Genomic DNA, 25,004 nt, shown 5'->3' on the forward strand with positions numbered 1-25,004 from the left:
AGCTATGATAGCTACTATTTCATCTTTTTTTAGTTATATGAATATTGTAGAGGCAAGTAAACCATGCTTTAGGATTATCAAGAATTTTATCATTAATTATTCAATATCTCTAATGTTTGGAGGACAAAATCTCCTTAAAATGCTATCCTTTGAAGTGTTTTATCTTTTACATCTTCTCAGATTTTTATTACAAAAATATTTCACTTGTACTTATGCATGATATTTTAGGAATACCTAGTGATATCTAGTCCATTCCTTTTTAGAATATTTATTTAGATTAAAGGAGAAATATTTCAAGAAGGTAAAGACAGAGAAAGGATGTCATTTCTAGAATAATCTGCATTCCATTACACTGACCATTGATGTAGAATCTTATTTTCATCTTTTAAGTCATAACTGAGTAAATAAAAATTTTCCATGTATGTATGTGATATATAAAAGTTACTTTTTTTTTTTTAATTTTTTTTTCAACGTTTTCATTTATTTTTGGGACAGAGAGAGACAGAGCATGAACGGGGGAGGGGCAGAGAGAGAGGGAGACACAGAATTGGAAACAGGCTCCAGGCTCCGAGCCATCAGCCCAGAGCCCGACGCGGGGCTCGAACTCACGGACTGCGAGATCGTGACCTGGCTGAAGTCGGACGCTTAAACGACTGCGCCACCCAGGCGCCCCAAAAGTTACTTTTTTAAAAAGAGGAATTTCAATCTTGAAGGGGGAAATTGTATTTATAGTATATCAGATGGGTGACATGGTAGAAAGATTCACATGAAAAACAGTATTTAAATTTGGTCTAAGTGAGGAACTTTAATCCATACCAGCCTAACAGAAACAAATACATTAAAAAGAAACAAAGTAGTTTTTGCCGTTTTTGGCAAAAAATATATTAAAATGTTTTGTTAAAGTGTAACTGCCCTGAGTTTATATAGTAATTTTTAAGTAAAAGAGAATCGCCATTTTGGCTTCTATTGGCAAGGTACGTTTCTTCTAAAATGTCCCTTAAGAAACTTTTCTTGTTCTTTTTCCATTTCATGTAATTTTTTTCCTTTAAAGTTTTTCTGGGCCTTACTTTGGCCTCTATTGTACACAGTTTTCATATACAAAGTGTATTTCCTCCTCCTCAAGGTAAATTGACAGTCAAAACTTATGTTTCTCCTAGTCATGGAGCTCCACCTGCTGTACGTCCCTTGGCATAGCATTAGATCGGAGGGACCCAATCTTAGGTTTGAGTTTCTTTGTTGAATTCTACTTGTCAGAATAGATATTACAGGACTTTTATTCTTTTTCAGAAGTATTTAAGATATAAAAGATAAACTCTACTTATTTTTTTACAGAACAGGATAAAATAGGATATGCAAATACCATATGGATCCATTGGACTCTTTTACAAGATATGGTAAAGGACCTTAGCAATTGTATTTTTCTCACATCTTGAAACATTTGCTATTTCACCACCCTAGGAATTATTACATTATTCATGCTAGACAAGACTAAATAAGAGAATGGAAGAATGGTGGAATATCATTAAACTAAAATCTAGTGATGCTGGTGAAGTTGATCACGTAAGTAAAATTCCAAGACCATGAACCTTCTGATGTCAATATCCTAGATAAATTTTCTCAAACTTAAGAATTGAGGAGTGAATAATATATTTCTAAGAAGGAAAAGGAAATATGGCATTTATTCAAGAAGTCAGGCCTTCAATAAACAATTATTTGTAACAAGAACTTGAGCTATTTTGTAGAAAAAATCTGTGACAACTGTTATCTTTCATCTACTATGATGTTTACGTGCCAACAATCACTTGATAGAGCTTCTAAGTGGATGATGTTGACATTATCTATAAAGGTGACTGTAAGAAAACAGATGGTATAAAAATGAATAAATTCATTGGATTACAGAAAAATAAAGAGTCCATGGTACTCAGATGGTAAATGGCAACAACTGTTTTTCCCAGCATACTGAACATATGTAATAAAAAAAGATACTACTCATAATAGAAATAAAATGTCCAGGAATAAAATAATGAAAAATGTATATTGTGGGGAAAACTACAAAATTTTACTTAAGGACATAACGGGGGATAGGAATAAGTAAATGTTGGATAGTAATATTCTATACTGTAAAAATGTCAATCCTCACCAAATTGCTTCCTAAATATAGTACAATAACCAAAGAAATTTTCACTTTCATAAAACTCAAGGTAATGATTCTAACATTTATATGGAAGAATACATTTCTTTTTTATGCCCATTATTTTTATGATTTTGTGATTTGTGCCAATGATTAAACTACCTATTTATTTTTTGTTTCTTTTTTAAGTATATGCTTTATCAAAGTAATATATGCATATAATTTTAAAAAGTAAAAAACTGTGCAGAGGGGACAAGGACAACCAATAAACACCTGCCCCACCCTTCTCATCTCTCATTCCCCAGTCCAGAGACAAAAACTTTTACAAGTGTCTATTTTTAGTTATTCTTGTAGTTACCTCCATTTTTCTTCACAATATGCTTTTATTACTATTTCTTGACTGGATGACCCGAGGCATTTTCTGTTGACTCCTCACTGATTCTGCCTGTTCCTGCTGTCTCCTTCCCCCTCAATATGGTTATATTACTATTTTTACCTCTTCTGTTGGCTACATTGGTCACTTTATTTTTAAGTAATCTCTACATGGGGCTCAAACTCATGACCCCAAGATCAAGAGTTATATGCTCTACCCACTGAGCCAGGGAGGTGCTCCTACATCAGTCACTTTAATAATGGGCCTAGCAGTGCCTTGGTGGCTCAGTCGGTTGAGTGCCCGACTTTGATCCAGGTCATGATCTCGTGGTTGATGGGTTCGAGCCCCATGTCAGGGTCTGTGCTGACAGCTCAGAGCCTGGAGCCTGCTTTGGATTCTGGGTCTCCCTCTCTCTCTGCACCTCCCCTGCTCATACTGTCTCTCTCTCCTTCAAAAATAAATAAACATTTAAAAAAATGTTCAAATAATGTAGTACCTAAACCTCTGTCTTGTTTTGTCAACTATGTCCAGAATCTCCACATTCTATTTTATGAGGACAATAGCGCCACTACTATTCCATTTATATTTCTCTTTTCCTCTGACTTCCAACATGTAACCCTGTAGGCTTGTCAAGGTTGGGAACATTTGCATTCTATTCCATAATAATAATTAAGTCTTCCTTGCTTTGTCTAAGGTTTGAGTCTAAAGGCTGAAAACCAGTATTTACTTTATTATGATTATTTAAATACTGTTCACTGAGTAGTTAAGTTTTATGCTAGGATTAGATTTTCTCATCTATTTAACTGAAGCTTTGATCAATGTGCCAATGTTCAAATGAATTCTTCCTCCCACTTCCAGCAACTGTTCAAAATCAGCTTACATATTAGGTTGCTTCATATACGAAGCATGCTTTCTTGTACAGTTTGAAATGTTTCCTTTTCCCTAAAGCTTCCACTTGTCATTGTTTCAGAGGATGAAGAAATATATGCCTTCCTGTTTCCTCCAGCTTCTTACTCCATCCATATGTTAAAATTCTTACTCAATCCACATATGAAAATTCATTTCCTTTCACTATTCTAATTTGGAGTGCTCGCTTCGGCAGCACATACACTATTCTAATTTGGAGGGTTTGCCTCCCATTTGGACTATTCTTGTACAATTTATCATTCTGTAAGTTTTTAGTCCCATTTCTGGTTTTTAACATATGCATCCCATACCCTTTCTCATTTTGTGACGTGCGCTTTTTCTTATAGATACAATAGTTCCTCAGATATTTTTTTTTAAAAACTTTCAAATGTTTTTATTTTATTTTTGAGAGAAAGACACACAGAGAAAGCAAGGGAGGAGCAGAGAGAGAAAAGGAGACACAGAATCGGAAGCAGGCTCCAGGCTCTGAGCTGTCAGCACAGAGCCTGATGCAGGGCTCGAACCCATGAGCCGTGAGATCATGACCTAAGCCGAAGTCGGACGCCTAACCATCTGAGTCACCCAGGGGCCCCTGATATTTCTGAGAACTTTAACATTGTAAGTTCTTTTCTTTTCCTTAAGTTATTTCCTCAGGAGTCAATTCTCCACTTTACCTTAGACACTTTTTGGTCATATTGGAGGCTATTGAGAAATGGTGACTTTTTGCCAGATAAGTCTGCAGGCAGGGCTAAAGCTTTGCTCCAGTGTTCAGGAATCAACCATGCTGTAGGGTCCCCAGAGGACAAAAAGTTAGCAGTGGCTCTGCAGGCAGACGTTGAGCATCAAAGCAGGGCAAGTTCATGGTCAGCCAGCAGGCCTAAGTAGAAGAAGCCAGGCAGTGTGCACCTGAACTCTTCACAGAAGAGTACCTCTTCCTTGACCAGTTTTTCTAAAGCAGCCAGTCTAAAGTAACCCATAGTCTCACTTTCAATGTCCCATGTATTTTCTTCGTCCCAGGAATTGATCATATGTTTCTTGTTCATTTGTTTACTTTATTACGCTCTGACTACACCACTACACTGTAAATAAACAGATGCATATGGTATGTATATGACATCATATGGGGCAAATAGTAAAAACTTGCCTTATAGTCTCTATATGCATATATGGTATCTTACAATTAGGGAAAGTCTTCAAAAATAATTCTACCTTTGATGGATATAACATAATATTTAGGGTAGGTAATTTCATATGATCGTAAGTTGCAAAATCCCAATTTTGCTTGGTTTTTGCTCTCCTATTCACACAGATACACATATACCCAAAGTCAGGCATGTAATCACATTATTCAACAGGTAGTGCAATGTTTAAGCCTTTCTAGTTTATAAATACCACACTAATGCTACAGATTTGTCAAAAAGAATTCCAGTGAAGTCATTCAAACACTTCACTAACATCCATATTTTGAAGAATTTCTATTTATCTTGGTCAAGAGCAAAATCCTCCCTAATTAAACGTGAACCCTTGCAAATTGAAAACGAACCTTGAGGAGGAGGAGTAAAGGAGGCCGAATAAACCTGCCCAAGTCAGTAGTGCAGAGCCAGGACTGTGACTCAAATCACAGGAGTGGGGACTCCAGATTCAAGGAAAAGAGATCTAGGACAGCAAAATCCTGCTGCCCTCCAAAGTCTGTTCTCCCCACCCACCCAGTAGTTGTCAGTGTCTCCCAGAATTGTATCATCAGCCTTTTCTTGTCACTTTCTACATTCTCCTAGAGCCTCCTACATGTGTAACAGTTAACATCTTACCTTATGCTGATGCCTTCAGATCTTCATAACCAACTCTCAGGTCTATGTTGCAAGCCAAGTCCCTAATTTGTTGCCCTAATTTTATGTCTAATTTCTCACTAATTCTAACTAACTAATTGGTTTCTTCAAATGTAGGCTGAACGCAGAAACATTCATCCTTGCCCCTAACCATCTATCTCTTCTTTATTTCTACAAGCCATCATGGTACCAAATGTCCCAATCAACCAAGCAAAGAGCCCCACACCTTCAATTAAGCCCTGTTGAATTTATCTCTTCAATGTCTCCCACAGCTCTCTGTGCCCCTTTATCTCCTTTACCAGCCACTCAAAGGTATCTGGTATCTGGCCCATTATTTATAAAAGCAAGAGAAGAGGCTTTCGTTTTGGAGTTTGCACTGATATAAACAAAAAAGAAAAAGTTTCTAAGTAACTCATCTATCCTGTCAGCACTCAAACTCATTAAAATATTCCTTCCTACAAGTTAATAAAAAATATGAGACTTACTTAAATGGTATAAACAAAAACGGTAAAGTAACTTCTTTTTTCTGAGTCATTTTCACCTGGGAACCAAGTATGAAAATATTTCATTATATTATAAATGAGACACAAATTAATTTCATTTTGAAATACAAACATTCATTAAAATGGCTCTTTGGGGATGGTTCACTACTTTGAAACTAAATGGAATTTTATGTTACTATATTATTTCATAAGTATTTAAACAAAAATTTCAGATTATCATACTATCATAATGAGCTGAGAATTAATCATATCAAGCTTGCAAAAGAACACACTGTAATCTCATTAAACTATTTCTTTTACTATAGAAGACAAAATAAGTCAAGCTGCCTTGACAATACTAACAGAAAGTTTCAGTGAAATGGTCACCTCTTTAACTTGTCTTAATGCATACGATAGTTGTATGTGAAAAGACAAGAAATGTTGCAGTCTCTAACACTACTTCTATGGGGCAAATTCCAATCAGTAAATTATAAGCATATGCGGTGGTCTTCGAAGGTCATTCTACACACTCGAACTGATTCCTGGGATCTGCACCTCACAAATGTTAAACTTTATGCCACTAGTCAAAGACACAAAATTTAAAGAACATAAACTATAGAAAATAATTTCTTGACATTTTCACTTAACATATTTGATGTTAAAATTGTCATAGTATCTATTTTTGTGTGTCCTGTTTTACCTTGAATTGTTCGAGAATCTGTATTGCATTTGTAAACATGCTCTCTGCTTTGAAGAGATCAGTGTTGTTAAGATAATCCACAGGAAGGATGCCCTGTAAATAAAGAACACTGCTTTAGTATTGGTATTAATTTTACTAGTATAATATTATCAGTATTAACAACTCAGGCTATTTTTATAAAACAAAAAGAGTTACAAATGAAACAATAAAGACAAGGCATGTAGAGGAATAAATTACTGAAATAATTAAGCAAAATGTTTTTAAAACCATAACTGAAATATTATTTTTTCTATTATTTTTTTCTCACAAAGTGTATATAACAAAGTAAATAAAGCAATAGAGATGAAGTAAGTTCAATAAAACCTAATATCTATTGAAAGACTACTGTGTGCTGAGCAGTGAGCTAAGTGCTTTGCACACACGAAAAATCCCTATGGTGGGCCACAGCCGGCATCCTTAAAAAGGAAAAAATGACACAATAAGAAAATTGAGAGTATACCGTGCATAGTAAGAGTAAGGGCTGTTTTGTTAATACACATACACATATACTTATGACTAGAAGGGTCACTTACAAGTTCTGAGTTAGAGGCCATTATTTAAAAAAAGTTTTTTTAATGTTTATTCATTTTTGAGACAGAGAGAGGGACAGAGTGCGAGCGGGGGAGGGGCAGAGAGAGAGAGCAGTCACAGAATCTGAAGCAGCTCCAGGCTCTGAGCTGTCAGCACAGACCCCGATGCAGGGCTCCAACTCACGAGTGGTGAGATCATGACCTGAGCTAAAGTCGTGCTCAACTGACTTAGCCACCCAGGCACCCCAGAGAACATTATTTTTTTAAAGTTTGCTTTGACAAGCTAATATGAATGGCTAGTTGGAATGGATATTTTTGTTTGTTTTTTGGCTTTTCAGCACCCAGTTCCCATTTTTAACAGCATTACCATTCTATGTTGAGAAATCTCCCCCATTGGATATAACAGTGGGTTTCCTTTTCTTTTTATTTTTTTAATGTTTATTTACTTTTGAGAAAGAGAGCAAAAGTGGGGGAGGGGCAGAGAGAGAGAAAGAGAGTGGGGGAGAGGAGAGGAGAGGAGAGGAGAGGAGAGGAGAGGAGAGGAGAGGCGAGGCGAGGAAAGGGAGACATAGAATCCAAAGCAGGCTCCAGGCTCCAAGCTGTCAGCACAGAGCCCGATACAGGGCTTGAACCCACAAACTGCACGATCATGACCAGAGCTGAAGTCGGACGCTTAACTGAATGAGCCATTCTGGTACCCCAACAGTGAGATTCTAATGGAGCCCTACCTTTCTTTACTGAAGGATAAATAAATAACCCAAGCTAGCCCACTCAAGAGGTAAGCAGTGGAATCTGACTCCTGAGAGTCAAGGAACGAAAAGTACAAGTATAATACTATTCTCCCCTAGTGTTGGTGCACTGAGCACAACAGCTTGGTTCTTTCTTCCAAGTCCCTGGCGCTCCCTTAGTTCCTGTTCATTTCCAAGCCTGGATTTTGAGCACCCCTTCAAATCAACAACCCAGTAATATCATTTTAATAAATTCCCTTTAAATGGATTCAGTTTCTGCTGCTTGCAATAAAATTTATATATGTTTTACCACTTATAACTGAAGTATAAAGATAAATCTATATACATTTTAGAAAATAAAAAATTTTAAAGAAAAGCTATTAGGCTTCTGCTCTATGTTGTAGATTATAATACATACACAGTTAGATACTTAGAAAAAAAAGAGAGGAAAGTAAGTTTTAAATGTAACCAAAGATTATTCAGAAAGACATAAAAAGTAAATTTTACTGTACAGTAACTTTTTTTTATTCTGAGAGCTGATAAGAAATTTTATTCCTTACCACTGAATTAAGGGGAAAGGGAACTCCAATAAGAGAAGCCATCAGTGGTGCAATATCAGCCTACAAACAGAAAATGTTCAATTCTAGTAAGTTTACAGACATCAATAAGAAAATTATACAATTTAATGCAACTATATTTTGGACTATAATCATGATGTTCATTATAATCCATTGCCTTCAAACATTTATTCAGTACACAATAGATATCAATCTCTAAAAATGTCATTTGCTACAGCTGCATCAACTTACACACTAGAACAAAAAGTTACTACCCTGGTAGCTAAGAACTTGACCACTTCATGTAATGGTTTTTCAGTATTATGAATAGGATGCCTTAACTAGACAAAAAGTAAATAGCAAGAGAAGGCTTTAACTGGGTAAAGGTACATATTAAGAAAGAAAGTATATACCAGAAGGTTTGGCCAGACGGTGAAGTCCAGAAAAGACATAAACCCCCAGTTTCCCGGACACTTGTGTGTGTCTCTACCTCCATTTCCTTATCTCCCTCTGGCTTCTCAGCCACCTACAACTTCCTTTGATCCTTCACCATCCCACAGACACTCTCCCTGAGGGTAACAGAGCTAATACCCTCTATTTTTCTAAATCTGACTGTTTTTATATTAGTCCTTATAATTTTTCAGGCAGTAAAGTGCTTAGATGTCAAAATGCCCAGTTCCAAATCCTTGCCTGAAATCAGAGTCCTTGGGCAGGTTATCTGACCTCCTCAATGCCTCGGTTTCCTTATCACTTATTTATTTTCTTATCATTTAGTTATTTAAAAAAAAACCCTTACAGAGTTATGGCATAATTAAAGGAGATTAAATTTATAAAGTACGTGGCACAGAATAATCCTGCAGTGAATGGTGGCTACAAATGCTCTTCTGATTATTTTAATCACTTGACTTTTCAGCAGCACCGCATACACCATTCCCTTCTTGGCATCTGTAACACCACACACGCCACTCAGTGTCTTCAGTCTCACTGGGGCTCCTTTCCAGATACCATCTCTAGTTCCCCATTTAAAGTTGGAGTTTGGTCCCAGGCTCTCAGTGCTTCTCACGTTTTACCACCTGGACTGTCTTTACTAAGTACCATCCCCCAGAAAACTGGAAAACTCCAATGGCCTCTAATTGCCTTGTGCCTTCCCCCCCAGAATCCACTGTTGGCTTCCTCCAACCTGTTCTTCCTGCTGCATCCAGAGAAATCCTTTCCCCAAAAAACAGATCATGTCACTCTCCAAGCTTCATATACTTCAAGGGCTTCCTCAAGCTTTAGGATTAAGTCCATAGGCCCATAAGGCCCTGCGGGGTCTAGTGCCCACCCAGACATCAGACCACAGTCTCAGTTTCTCTGTGCTCCTTTAATACACCATGTATCCTCTTACCAGAGCTCTGTGTACATGTTGCTGCCTCTGCGTGGAAAGGGAGAGGGAACACCATGTGCCTGGTAACCCCTACCTAATTCTGCAGTCTCAGCTCAAACCTCTATTTCTCAGGAAGATTTTGCAGACCATACAGTCTATCAGATATGTCCACTCTATACTCTCACAGCTTCACGGTCCTCTTTTGTACTAATTATCACACTGTAGTTTTACATGTATTTGTATAATAATTTGCTTAATATCTGTTCTCACCCCTAAACTGTAAGCTTCCCAGGGCAGGCATTTTGTCTACTTTTCCTCACCATTATATCCCTTACACATATCTAATGTTAATGTTTGCGTAGTGTTTTACACCACTGTGGACACATAGCAATGTTGGTGAAAGAATGAATAAAGAAACTCTCATCTAATGTAGATTTGAAGTAGGAGTAGTCACAGGGCGATAGCTGAATCTATATTTAGATTTAAATCATAATCCAGTCTGGCTATATGTTTTATGATTTTCAAGTTATTCCCTATCCTTCTTTTTTTTTTTTTATTTATTTTTGGGACAGAGAGAGACAGAGCATGAACGGGGGAGGGGCAGAGAGAGAGGGAGACACAGAATCGGAAACAGGCTCCAGGCTCTGAGCCATCAGCCCAGAGCCCGACGCGGGGCTCGAACTCACGGACCGCGAGATCGTGACCTGGCTGAAGTCGGACGCTTAACCGACTGCGCCACCCAGGCGCCCCTATTCCCTATCCTTCTGATGGCGATTTTTGCGGCAAATTAATTAAACTGTTATTTTAATTTTATACATTTCCATTTATTTGGGTAATATGCAGCCATCCCTCCTAATGTACTGACAGAGAACAGGCTTCTGCACCCACAGGCCTAAAAATGAGATTCTAGACCTTGGTTTATCCACCACAATAAGCAATGCCAGTTTGTAAGGTGACCTGGTGAGGGTAAAATATTCCTGCCACCTTCGAGGTCATATACCAACAATGCCTTGCCTTCTACAAATAGTGAAGATGGCTGTTTGCAGAGCATATCTTCAACAATGAAAATTCCATGCTTCATATTTACACATAACGTTACCAGTCTAACTTGATTAGGTTGGCCACGCATTTCCCTGTAATCTAAAGTTTCTAGCTGAGTAATCTACGTTCTTGTTATCTTTTTTTCCATTGCATTTGTAAGCACCCTGGGTAGAATTAAGGATAAAATATGTGTTAATAAAAAAGAAACGGTAACTCACATACTACAGGAAAAAAAAAAACCCATAATAGGGTTTTATTAGGTCTGTGCTTAGAGCAACTAAGCCAGGCAACCATGACAAGAAATCACAGGAATTGAACAGCCATGCAGATTTCAATTTACATAATAATTCTTTAATTAGCCAATGTTATTTGGAGGGAATCTTCTTTCAGTTTTATGTGGAGCTTTTTCTATTTTGCCAAAAGAAAGATTAGTTGGGTTAAAATATTTGCACTAGAAGGATTTCTCTTGGTAATTGAAATGTTTTGAAAAATACTTTATTATTAATACTCTTGTTCAGATTTTTTTTTTCAGCCTAAACTTCTTCTAGGAGAGAAAATTAAATGTGAAAGTGACTAAATTGAACTGAATACCTGATGGATATCTTGCCTCTTCCAGCTCTCTAATCTCCATTCTGAAACAAAACGAGACACAACAGCTGATGTTAAGATTTAAAAAAAAAAATAGTTTCATTATTAAGAGAGATCAATGTGTAATGTGAAACAAAAGTACTGGGAAAGTCTACTTTAAGTCAACTATGAACAAAAAAAGACACTTAAACAGGCACAGCTGTATGTTTTTAAAACCAGAATTTAAGGGGCGCCTGGGTGGCGCAGTCGGTTAAGCGTCCGACTTCAGCCAGGTCACGATCTCGCGGTCCGTGAGTTCGAGCCCCGCGTCGGGCTCTGGGCTGATGGCTCAGAGCCTGGAGCCTGTTTCCAATTCTGTGTCTCCCTCTCTCTCTGCCCCTCGCCCGTTCATGCTCTGTCTCTCTCCGTCCCAAAAATAAATAAACGTTGGAAAAAAAATTAAAAAAAAATAAATAAATAAAACCAGAATTTAAAAGAATAGCTTTAAAAGTAAATATTTGATGTTTTCTGGGATGATTTATTAAACTTTCAAAGTGCTCATTTGCAGATCATTGTTTCAAAGCATCAAAAGGGTAAGATGGAAGTAAAAGGCACAATGACAACAGCTGTCAGCATGACTAGGACTAATGACAGTCCCGCTCCAGGGAGTAATTAAGGCAATTGATGTCTGTTAGACAACCTAAGCCCTTCTTTTTTTCTGTAATGGCAGTTGCTTGCAAAAATACTTAAAAATGTAGCTGTGATGTTCCTACTGTCCACGAATCCCAAATGTGAAAATCCTATAGTGAGTTACAATTAAAACTGCCTTCAGACATAACCTCATTCCCCTATTTTTCCACATATAAATTCAGAAATTTCAATAACCAGTAATCAAAACAAATGATTATGAGAGAGCATGCCTTCATTTAATGACTTTAAGATATATTACAAAAAGGGTTCTAAGATATTTTTATGATGAAATTTCCTTTAATAAGCTGGCAAAGTTTAAAAATACGTTCCTGGTTCTACTAGTCAGCTACTAAAAATTCACCCTAATTACCTGATAAGGAAAAGATGCACATTCCCTTTCCCTCTAACTTATGACACCTAATATTCATAGAAGAAAAAATGTATTCCTCTGTAATGATTCCTGAAGTCAAGTTATTCTAAAATATTAATTCACTGAGAAATCAAGAGCCAAAGTTTTATATCCTCAGTACAAACATTCTATTGAACCCAGCTTCTATTAGACCCAATCTAATTCATTTACCACAGAGCATAGGAATATAAAATGCTGAAGCTGCTTTAGCAAAGTGTGGCAGTCTGCAAAAAATTAAACACAGAGTTACATATGGCCCATTTATTCCATCACTAGGTACCTATCCGAGAGAAATGAAAACATGTCTACACAAAAACTGGTACACAAATGTTCATACATTTGTGTCATTGGCACTATCAACAGTCAAATGTGGAAACAACCCAAATGTCCATAAGATGATTGGATAAATAAAATATGGTCTAGACACATAACGGAGTATCATTCAGCTGTAAAAAATAAACTATTTATACATGCTACACTACAGATGAACCTTGAAAAAAATTATGCCAAGTGGAAGAAGCCAGACACAAAGACCCTACAGTGAGTAATTCCACTTATAGGAAACGTCCAGAATAAGCAGATCCAGAGAGGGAGAAAGTATAATGGTTGCCAGGTGATGGGCGGGGGGGGGGGGGGGGATAAGGTGTGACTGCTATTGGGGAAGGGGTTTCTTTGGAGGTGCTGACAAAACAGTTTGTAATTAGACAGTAGAGGTGACGATACAGTCTTGTGAGTATGCTAAAAAGAAAACCTGAAAGGTACACTTTTAAAACATGAATTAAAATGGCAAGAGAATTTTATCTCAATAAAAAAATAAATTCAAGAAAAGAGTCTAAGGAAATTTTATGATGCAAGCCAAAGAGTTTTCTATGACAGAAATATATAAACATGGCTGTGAGTGTGAATCCCTGGAGAAGATTTTAAAAAGAAAATTTCCAGGCCTCACCCAGACTCATGGAATTAAAATACCTAGTGACAAAGTCTGGAAATTTGCTTTTTGTTTGTTTTTAAGTTTATTTATTTATTTTGAGAGACACAGAGAGAGACACGTGGAGGGGCAGAGAGTGAGGGAGAGAAAGAGAATCCCAAGCAGGGTCCCCACCATCAGCACAGAGCCTGGTGTAGGACTCGAACTGACGAACCGTAAGAGCATGACCTGACACAGAACCAACAATCAGACATTTAACCGACTGAGCCACCCAGGTGCCCCAACGGAAGTTTATTTGTTTTTTAATCTGTATTTTTAACAAGTGTTTTGGATAAGTTTTATGCAAATAATCTGGAGTGAGGCATTTGAAAGGAATTTGTTTTGTCCAATTAATAAAAAGTTTGGAACTCTAAAAAAAAAAACAACACCTTACCTCACAAAATAAGCAGAGCTCCAGGAAAAAGGAATTCATTTTCCTCATGGATTAGGAAGGAAGGGAGGCTTGGGTAACACAGAAAGCCTTCAAAAGTACTAGAGACAGGGCAAAATCAGTCCAGGTGTGAAATGTCAATTGTGACATATGTGTGATTTATCTGATTGATAGTCTTTGCAGGTTAAGATATGACTCAGTAGTTTAATGTAAATCCCAGCAATAAAAATAGGCTTGTGGAAAAAAAGTAATAGTATAATTTATATTTGTAACTTCATAAGGCAGATAACTAAGACTATATATTTCAATCTGAATATTATAAACCAATAATGAGAACTATACAAAAATAACACATAAAAATAGTAATGATACAAATATCAAAATGAAAACTGTAACTTGAAAAGTGATTTTTTTAAGTTAAACTTTGGTTTTATTTTATTTTAATGTTTATTTATTTATTTTGAGAGAGAGAGGACGGGGAAGGGGCAGAGACAGAGAGAGAGAGAGGGACAGAATCCCAAGCAGCCTCCGCAGTGTCAGTGCGGAGCCCAACGAAGGCCTTAAACTCATGGACAGTGAGGTCATGACCCGAGCCGAGAGCAAGAGTCAGACAATTAACTGAATGAGCCATCCAGGCGTCCCCCTAAACTTTGGTTTTATTTAAAAAAATTTTTTTTTAATTTTTTAAAATTTTATTTAATATAATTTATTGTCAAATTGGCTTACATATAACACCCAGTGCTTATCCTTTAAAATGTCGTATTTATGAAAACAATAAAGGTAAATGTTTATACCTTTCAAAAATGCATCATCAAATTTCTGAGCTGATACTTTTTGGGGATACTTGATTCCAGCTCCCCAAGTGACAAAAGGAGTTAAAGTCTCTGAAGGATGACCAGCCCCATGGGAACCTACAAATAAGACACCAAGAGTATTAAGACAGGGATATAAGAAATTATACCTAAATATTTATTTCTTGTTTAATCGTTTTAAAGAATTGACCCATATGTATTTCTACTTCTAGCCACCACACTCCCAAATGCGTGCAACTCTGCATAACAATTAGTTTTAAAATATTCCCAAAGCAAGTCAGAGCATCAATAGACAGGCAAAAACAAAACAAAAAGGTCTGTTGACTGGTTGAAAGAAGAACAAGAATATTAACAAGAAGACTTGGAGGAGATGCGACCAGCGTAGTGCCACATGGGACACGCAGTCGGTCAAGGCCAGGTCTGTTCTGGAGAGGACAGCAAAGTCTCTTGATGAGTGTCTTCCAGGCCACTCCGGCTGGTGTAACCAAAAGCCCTTTATAGAGTGGAACCGGCTCACTAGAATTCTGTACTGTGATGTGGGGACCCAAACTTCATCTTTGCCTTGTTTTGTTCTCTGTGCACACACTGTGTTTGCCTTGGGAATCTCACAGAAACGACAAGGTCATGTAGGGTAGACTTCCAGGAGCCCCAGGATTCCTGGTTATACCACCTTACTCTTACATTATCATCACTTACAGTTAACGCTAGGTAGATAAATAATAGGATAGGCACTTTTTGTTTTCTTCTCCATACTTTTCTCTAATTTCTCATTTTAAATGAGAATATGTTCCTTTTATAGTTAGAAAAAAGATCCTTTATATAAGATCAGGTTTTTTACACTAACATGTTAAGCATGCAATTGCCTGTTAGACATTCTGCATATACGAAGACATTTAATCCTCTTCCACATTACAAGATGTCTGCAAGCTACATTTACAACTACTTTAATCATAAAGTACGTGTCACTTAGAGACAGACTAACCCCAGTCTGTCATTCCATGGTCGGAGGTAAAGATAAATGCCGTTTTCCCATCATTTCCATAAAAGTGTTCAAGAATGGACACCATTTCTTTTATTCCCGCATCCACTAGTTTAATATTGTCCTTATAGTCCCTGTTTAAGAAGAAACAGAAGAGCACATTAAAGTTACATTAATTTGGAAAAATAAAATTTCTTCAACATGAACCTAATATGAATCATCTGAAGTTATTAACTCCTAAATACTTTTATATCTCATCCTTAATATTTTAAAATCAGAGATCTTTATATTGTTAAAGATAACAATCTCTCCTTTTAAAGAAGCATAAGAATCTGAAATCGCTTTCAGAAATAGTTTAAAAGGAGAATACTCTCCAATATTGATTAGCAAATATGTTTTAATGAATACTTTTTACATCTCAAATGCATTAATTATGATTTTCAAGTTCATGCGTCTCATAATGCACACTATATTGTTTTTGTCACATTAATAGGTATCACTGTTTCAAGTATAAAATGTTCTCATCCCTTAGAGTGTTTGTGACATAAAACATTAATATAACATTATAAGCAAATTATATTTAAGCTTCCATACAGTTGAATAGGTTGGTTTGGTATGAATTCTATCACTTGAAATAGTCCATCATGTTAAAGAAGGGGAGCATGAGGTATTTATTACTGGTAGCTAACCAATAGGCATTATTCACAGACTTATCTAAACCAAATTCTAAATAAAGAACAAAAGTAAAACATCGATTCTTCCTCTTTGGTCTGCAAAACTGAGAAAAATATTTGCTATTCTATATAAGGAGTTCTACTGAAATAGAACCCCTGTATACAGGGGTGCCTGGGTGGGTCAGTGGACTAAGTATCTGACCTCAGCTCAGGTCATGATCTCACTGTTCGTGAGTTTGAGCCCCGCATCAGGCTCTCTGCTGACAGCTCTGAGCCTGGAGCCTGCTTCAGATTCTATGTCTCCTTCTCTCTCTGCTCCCAACTTGCACTCAGTCTCTCTGTCTCTCTCAAACATGATTAAATGTTAAGAAAAATTTTTAAAGGGGTGGCTGGGTGGTTCAGTCAGTTAAGCATCAAACTTCAGCTCAGGTCATGAACTCATGGTCTGTGAGTTCAAGCCCTGTGTAGGGCTCTGTGCTGACAGCTCAGAGCTTTGAGCCTGCTTTGGATTCTGTGTCTCCTCTCTTTGCCCTTCCCCTGCTCATGCTCTGTCTCTGTCTCAAAAATAAATAAACATTATGGGGCGCCTGGGTGGTGCAGTCGGCTAAGCGTCTGACTTCAGCCAGGTCATGATCTCGCGGTCCGTGAGTTCGAGCCCCGCGTCGGGCTCTGGGCTAATGGCTCAGAGGCTGGAGCCTGTTTCGGATTCTGTGTCTCCCTCTCTCTCTGCCCCTCCCCCGTTCATGCTCTGTCTCTCTCTGTCCCAAAAATAAATAAACGTTGAAAAAAAAAATTAAAAAAAAAATAAACATAAAAAAAAAATCTTAATATTCTTTTTTCTCTGCCTTGATAAATGAAGAATATGGAAGGTAAGTAATGTGATAATTACAAAAAATATATAATACTTTAAAAGTTCAAATAGAATACCCAAGTCTCTCAAAAACATGAAATTAAACACAGCATTAAAATTACCTTGATGATGGTCGGTGAGCATGTCCGTTTGTATCTATTCCTAATAAATGTAAGAAAAAAACTATTTTTTCTTCATTTAGTTTAGAAAACAAAGACTGGTTGTTTCTGGCAGCATGAAAGAATTCCTATAGGTAACAAATCAGTTAAAGAAATTTAGTCCATTTATTTTACATAAAAAATAATTCTGATGAAAACCTTGAATTAAATGTATACATAACTATAAAATTAAATTATTTTATTTTGTTTAAGTTTATCCTCAGAACCAACCAACACAAAGTCCTTATTGTCAGTTCAGACATCAACGCTTGAATCATGAGTGAGCTGGGCTATAATTAGGCCAAAAAAGGGTTACAGAAAGGGGACCTTGATTTCATGAAGATCTCCTAAGCACTGAATAAAATATACCAGGTTGAATTAATATGTTGACAAGAGCCAAAAATAAAACAGTACAAGTGGCGACAGTTTAGGAACATTTTATCATTTCTAAATGTTTTAGGAGCCAGACTACTTCTTGTCCTGTCTCATTGCTGCCCTCGTCCAACTGTCAGTGCTCACTTGAACGGTGTGAATAGCTTCTGAACCAGTTCCTTTTCCCCAAGACTAGAACCTGTTCTTCACGCTGTGTGATAGAAAAATGCCCACTTAATAAAATATGGGTCGAAAATTATTATATTGTTTCATAATTGCAAACTGGATTCACAAAGCCCTTCTAAGACAATGAATTAAACATCTACTTGCATACACATGAATATGTAAACAAGTTTCTGTGGGGAATACTTATAAACTACTTTCAATAAGTCAACAGGCTCTGCCAAGATACGTAATTGTCGTTCACATAACTGTCTCTTAGTAGATAGCAACTTTAACGAGGAAAATGTCATTGCCCGACAAAAGTGTGAAGTATTTTTTGAAATAATCCTTCATTATTACAAATACCAAAAAATACAAATGGTGCCATTAGAGAAACCTGCTATTCAAGAATAGAAGTAAATAAAAAAATTAAAAAAAACATAATATGTAACCTACTGCTATCCTCCTCAAAAGCATAAAACTGCCCCCTAGCTTTCATATACATTCTACTTAGCCCCTAAGAAGTTTTAAATTTAGATGGAAGTGGTGAGTTCTTCAAGAGAATGAAGTTAAATTCTAAAGGTATCATTGAAAGCTGACAAAAACCAAAAAAACCAAAACAACAACAACAACAAAAAAACTAGCAACTTTAGTTGAGGTACGTTTATAATTTGTTCCATGATTGGTAAAAAAAAAAAATATTCAGCCATGTAACAGGTGCTATTCATTCACATATGGACACAAGATATGAGATGCTATGAAATTCTATTCTTGCGGAGCTCAACCTGTTAGATTCCTACTGGCTTTTTAAAAGTTGGTCTTTTGGACCTAAGAGGTTTTGAAATATACCCCTGGCTACTTTCCCCTTCATATCTAGTATACTCAGGACCATCAGCCCCCGCTTTTTCTCCTCCCCTTGCAAAGGCACTCATTCATTGCTGCACTCCACAAATACTTGTTATGCATCAAGGGAGACTGCTAGATGACTACCTCAACACGCATTCTCCCTTTCTGAGTAAAAACCTGTGATTTCGTGAAACATGGCAACGCTCCAACCTTAAAACCCAATTTCCCATCCTCTCTCACAGCTAGATGTGCCTTAGCGGTTGTGGCCAACAAGATATAAGTCAAATATTTCAGTCAAAAGACTATAAGGACCCTAAGGCTCTTTGAAATAAATATAATCAGGAAAGAAGGTCCTTTCCAATTCCTTGCACTGTTGACCTAAAACATTGAAGTAATGGCTGCAACTCCAGCATCTCTTGGATCATGAAAAAACTTGGAAGATAAAACGCCTGCTCCGAGGATAGAGGAGAAATTCAAGACTGAGCCTTAATGACACCGTGGAACCATTATGGCAATCCTGGACTGCACCAATCCTGGGCTGCCTACTGCTGGCATTAACTTTATGGAGATAAAAGTAAACTTTTAAGCCATATTTCTTCCCTATTATACAGAACTGAACCTAATCTAAACTAATACTTGTATCTATGTACCAGACAATTCCTTGATAGGAATTTAGAGATAACAATGGGAAAAGTCAGTGTCTCTGCCGGTAAGATGTAAATAGGATGGAAGGGGGATCAACTGTGGTATAGCATAGAGAAGTACTTAAGGTAGTGGTATTAAGGGAATATAGAAGAGAGTTATCGAAGTCTAACTGGAAGTGAGGTGCAGCAAAGGAAAGCCATGGAAGGCCTATATGAGGAGATGATGTACAAAGTGAGTTTTGACAAGCAAAGAGATTCAACATGTATGAACCTCAAGGGCATTATGCTAAGTGAAATGAGCCATTCACAAAGGACAAGTACGGTATGATTCCAGTTATATGAGGTAGCTAGATTAAACAAATACATAGAAACAGAGTGTAGAATGGTAGTTGCCTGCGGCTGGGATTAAGAGGAAATGGGGAGTTGTTCAATGAGCACAGAGTTTTGGTTTTGCAAGATGAAAAAGTTCTGGAGATTGGATACACAACAATGTGAATGTACTTAATGCTACTGAACCTGTATACTTAAAAATGGTGAAGATGGCGAATTTTATGTTATATGTATTTTACCACAGTTAAAAAAAAAAAAGTGAGTAGACACTCGCATGGATTTGTTTTGTTGGATTAAACATGAGTCTTTAGGCGGGTCCCAAGTCCAGATTCCCTCTCTAGCCTTATCTCAGACGTTGCTCCCAGTCAGTATTCCTGCCACACTCAACTCCTTCTTTCAGTTCCTCAAATCTATTATGCTGGCTCTTCCCTCAGGGCCCACGATTTATATAATGCTGTTGGCTTGAAATAGGCTTCCACACTGCAATCCAGCTCCATTTCTTTGTTTCCTACGCTTCTTCAGGGATCATCTCAAAACTCTCAGGAAAGCCTTCCCCTAACTGTCTGAGTCACAATTCTCTAAAGATACATTCTTTAAATATATCATATTACTTCCCACTGCTGATGATTTCATGTTTACTGTTATTATTATACATATGTACCATATTTTATAAAGTCATGGGCAAATCTTTTTTTCTAATCACTATCATATCACCAACACTAGCAGTGTTGAAATAAAAGGAAGAAAGGCATAAAATCAGGCCAGCCACAAACTATATCTTCCCACCCACAAGGAATCAAATCCATGATTCCAGAGCATTTTTAGCTACGTATATGAAATTAGAAGCCAAGTGCCTTTCAGCATATGCTGATATAAGTAGATTCTCTTACAAAGCAATAATTAGAAAAATAATTTGCTAATTACTTTCTGAAAGAGATTTTATTTAACCTGAACGTTTTCCCTGTTGACAAAAGCATATGTTAAAAGAAAACGGAAAATTTTAAGAAGATCCTGATGAAAGAAATAGGGTTTATCAAAGCATGCACTGAATACTTAATTAATGCTAAGTAAATACAAAGAAAAATGCCGGCATATACTGAGGAACACATTTACAAACTAACAAAAATGACCGCATTGTGAAGAAGTCCACAATGTCAGTCCGAAAGATAGTACCAGGAAAGCAAGAATCATTAAAGGTCAAGCAATGAATGCTTCTTACAACAGATAAATTATAAGTTGTAATTTGTAAATGAGAAACAATGGACAGGAAGAAAGGAGAGCCAACGTCCACAATTAAGATTTTCACACAATTTTTAAAAATGTAAATTCTATTGGGTAGCTGGTGAAACTATGATAATTGTCACTATCAAATAGTCCAAACAACTTTACTTCTTAGCAACTCATGGATAGTTTATTAGGAACTGATTTGCTAATTTATGTTTGCTTACCTTTCCGGAAAGTACAATTTTTAAAAAATCATCTTATTATAAATATATCACATTTGAACAGCATTTTCAAAAGCATTTTTCATACATCTCACATGGTCCCTCTACTGTTGGAGACTATCGTATGGTCAAAGGAAGATCAAGATTTACCTAGGATTATTCAGCAAACTGGGAATGAAACACAGGTTCCCTGAATTTCCAATCTATGGCTCATTTTACAGTCAGAAACATGGAATTTTAAAAAGTTATCTTTTCACATTATTAATTTTTTAAAATTTTCATTAACTAGGGGTGGCTGGGTGGCTCAGTTGGTTGAGCGTCCGACTTTAGCTTAGGTCACGATCTCGCATTTTGTGACTTCGAGCCCCGCGTCGGGCTCTGTGCTAACAGCTCAGAGCCTGGAGCCTGCTTGGATTCTATCTCCCCCTCTCTCTGCCCCTTCCCTGCTCATGCTCTGTCTCTCAAAAATAAATAAACGTTAAAAAGAAAAATTTTTTTTAAATTTTTCATTAACTGGTTATTACAGAATGTGCAGTTTCTTAGAATCCAGTCTTTCTAAAATAGTATGCTACAAATACAGAACTTTCAAGTTCATGCAAGTAGGAAAAAATTAAGATGCATTTACTAACAAATCTCTCTAGTACTTTCGGTACAACTATGTGTGCTGAAGATTATCAACTCAATAGCACGAACCTTAACTTTATCAAAAACCCACGTATCCAGTTTTGTTACATCATGGGCACCAAAATCTTCACTGTCAGCATCATAGGTATATGTAAAAACATGGTCTCCATAAGCACCTGAGGAGGAAATTTGGGGAAAAATATTTTCAACAATTTTTCAAGCCTTCATCAAATATGAAATAGTCATTTAAAGATTCCTGTGAGTAACCAGAATTTTTCACAAAGCATTGTGTATTATGACAGGGAAGAGAAAGATAGGAGGAATAATTAACATTTATTTTATGTGCCTCAGACCATGATTTGTACTTTAACACATGCTATTGTTTTTTGTTCTCACAATAACATTCTAATTTACAGATACACTACATGTAAGTTAATTAACATGGCCAAAGTCACAATGCTGATACACAACAGCACAAAAATAAACACCAAAATCTGACTCCCTGTACAGATTAGCCTATTCAAAAAATTTGTGTGTCTTCAGATCTACAATTTAGAATAGATGAAGTCATTTGGTTTCCAACACTTCCTAAAGCAAGAAGAAAATTCAAACATTTCTCTTATTCATAGAATATGTGTATTTTTCTAAATATAAGAGAATAAGTATTGTCTATTGCTACATTCTCTGAAGGAGTCAACAAACATTAATCTTACACATTTGCAAGATTTTATTAAGAATCTAATCAACTTAGTGAATTTCTGAGATAGACTCTTATAGGTCACAAGGAAGAGATATAACAAAGGAATAATCTCTTATAATAGCAATTCAGCTCCAAAGATACTACCACTGCCCAGCTATTCCACTTCCCACATCCTAAGGAAAGATCTCAGTGGCTTTGTTGGTTACCATTACCATAAGAAATGGAACATTTCTATTAGATTGTTTTTGATTCAGGCGTTGTTCCTGTCCTATCAACTACAGCCGGAAGTAAGAAGGTAAACTTAGTGAGTCCTAGACACTTAATCCATCCTCACCACTGCCAATCCCCCCAAAAGCTAAACTGCTTTCCAAAGAAGGAAGTGTATATAAATGGCAAGCAGTCTGGGGTTTTTTGGCTTGCCCTACATAAGGATGTTCTATGAATATAATATGTAAAATTCTGAATGTATATTTTGCTTTCAGGACATACAATAATACTCAACAATTCCAATTACTAAGATTACACTTATGGCTAAACATAAGGTTATAAAACCTTTTCATTAGGTGAAATGACCAATCATTCTATTCTCACTAAAAAGCATTTAAAAGGGGTCCCTGGGTGGCTCAGACAGTTAGGCATCTGACTTCGGCTCAGGTCATGATCTCACAACTTGAGAGTTCGAGCCCCGCATCAGGCTCTGTGCTGACAGCTCAGAGCCTGGAGCCTGCTTCAGATTCTGTGTTTCCTCCCTCTCTCTCAGTCCCTCCCCCACTCATGCCTTGTCCTTCTCTCTCTCTCTCTCTCTCTCTCTCTCTCTCTCTCTCTCAAGAATAAACATTGAAAAAATTAAAACTAACTGAATAAAAAATACAAAGCATTTAATGACACAAAATTCAAATGGAATCCAATTGATTTTTAGAAAATAATATATAAATGAATTTTCTAATCAATGCACAGAAACAAACACAACAAATCCAAATGGCATGATCTTGAATATGTAATAGAAATTGTAAGTTACAGCATTTAAATCTTTCTGTGAATATCAACAAACTTCTTATAATTTATCAAAACAAAATGAACCAGACATCAACATCATCGTCATAATGAAGAATTACGTGATAAGCACGTTGCTAAGTGTCTCACGAGAATTATCCAATTTAATCCTAAAAACAAACCTATGAGATATAGATTATTATTATCACATTTTTAAAAAGGCAAATTGAAGGTCAGGGAAGTTATCTAACTTTCCCAAGATTATAAAGCTGTTATATGTTAGAGCCATACAGCACTTCATTGAATCCAAAAACTAACAAGTATATGATGTGCCAATATTTCAAGTACAACTAAAAGAAAGAATCAAATGGACATGTCCATCCATTGTAATACACATCCCTATGTCAGAGATGTTAAATATTAAAAACAAGTAACTCAAAAATCAATAGAATACAGTAAGTAATATATAAAAATTACCATACTGATTTATTACCTATACCATGTGAGGGAATATAATCAATGACTCTTACCTTTGGCAAACATAGTCAAGATATCAGGGCTTCCCCAGCTCCATGTGTACTTGCTCTCATTAATAAGAGAATCAAATTCCACAGGATTTTCCTTCCACCCTTCAGGTCATTGAGAGAAGAAGCCAATAGTGAAAACAGTAACATATACCTGGTGAAATATTAGTATAACCCCTAACGTGGTATTCTTCAACTAATGACACTGAGGATTAATTGCAGAACAAATGCAAAACTGGTAAGCGATTTTGTTACACGTATTATACCATAAACTATTTTAAGATTTTATTTTTAAGTAATCTCACATACCATAATTTTCTTTGAAAGTTTACAATAGATAATTTCCTTCTTACTAAAATACAGAATTTTTTTTTAAGTTTTGAGATCTAACATCTAGGAAAACCATGGATCCATCCAATCAGAGATTGTTTTAGGAGCACAGGACGACAAAAACAAAGCTTAATTCTTGAATCAACACCAGTGTGTGTTTATGAGTAAGGCATGCTAAAATACTTGCCAAAAGTAGGACAAAACACACATCACATTGTGTCATGATTCAGTGTTAAGCAGTATTTATGCAACAAACTTTTCATATACTAAAGTCATCCATACAGACAATACCTTTGGCAACTGCACTGACATCTTCATAAAACCCAGCGATCAGGGCCACATGACCTGGCCGAGACTCAGTTGGCACACGGGTATGAGATAACCCCCAGCTGCCTTCATGCATTATGATATTCCTAAAAGATATTATTGATCAATAGTTAACACAGACTATGATTAAGTCCTGTTAGAGCTTTAGAAAAGTAAGATTATTCCAGAAGGAATCAAAACCAAAACGCGAGTCAAAATTTAAGAAGGAAAGGAATCTTTATGGGACACCTGGGTGGCTCAGTCGGTTAAGCGTCCGACTTCAGCTCAGGTCATGAGCTCACAGTTTGTGAGTTCTGATCCCAGAACTAACCCTCTGACTAGCTGGATTCAGCACTGTAAGTAAGCCAAAGTGAGACAAAGAACCATCTTACCACTACACATGTGTATGAAGCCATAAAGTATTCAGATGGCTTGTTACCCAAGAAATAAATGACACATACAATATTCCATCAAAGTGAGATTTCATGAGGTGTGATATGTATGGTATTACGGTCATGCAGGAGAAAGTCCTTCTTAGGTGATACACGCTGA

The 25,004-nt window shown here is 36.6% G+C and overlaps 1 protein-coding gene across 9 annotated transcripts in view; it reads right to left on the reverse strand.

The window, feature by feature from the left end:
- PIGN (phosphatidylinositol glycan anchor biosynthesis class N) overlaps positions 1–25,004 on the reverse strand; it is a 106,232-nt gene that overhangs the window by 59,616 nt on the left and 21,612 nt on the right. For all 9 annotated transcript variants that reach the window (XR_007145799.1, XR_007145800.1, XM_047827656.1 and 6 more), the window contains 10 exons: positions 24,438–24,559; positions 23,823–23,921; positions 21,669–21,775; positions 17,141–17,265; positions 15,498–15,628; positions 14,498–14,614; positions 11,271–11,311; positions 8,276–8,335; positions 6,419–6,511; positions 5,722–5,777 (listed from right to left, as the gene is read on the reverse strand). Coding sequence is in view for 7 of the 9 variants with exons in the window: in XM_047827656.1 (XP_047683612.1) it covers positions 5,722–5,777; positions 6,419–6,511; positions 8,276–8,335; positions 11,271–11,311; positions 14,498–14,614; positions 15,498–15,628; positions 17,141–17,265; positions 21,669–21,775; positions 23,823–23,921; positions 24,438–24,559 (951 nt within the window). In the remaining 2 variants the exon portion in view is untranslated. The remainder of the gene's footprint in view (positions 1–5,721; positions 5,778–6,418; positions 6,512–8,275; positions 8,336–11,270; positions 11,312–14,497; positions 14,615–15,497; positions 15,629–17,140; positions 17,266–21,668; positions 21,776–23,822; positions 23,922–24,437; positions 24,560–25,004) is intronic.

The sequence above is a fragment of the Prionailurus viverrinus genome, chromosome D3 (assembly GCF_022837055.1).
Source record: "Prionailurus viverrinus isolate Anna chromosome D3, UM_Priviv_1.0, whole genome shotgun sequence".
Classification (NCBI taxonomy): domain Eukaryota; kingdom Metazoa; phylum Chordata; class Mammalia; order Carnivora; family Felidae; genus Prionailurus; species Prionailurus viverrinus.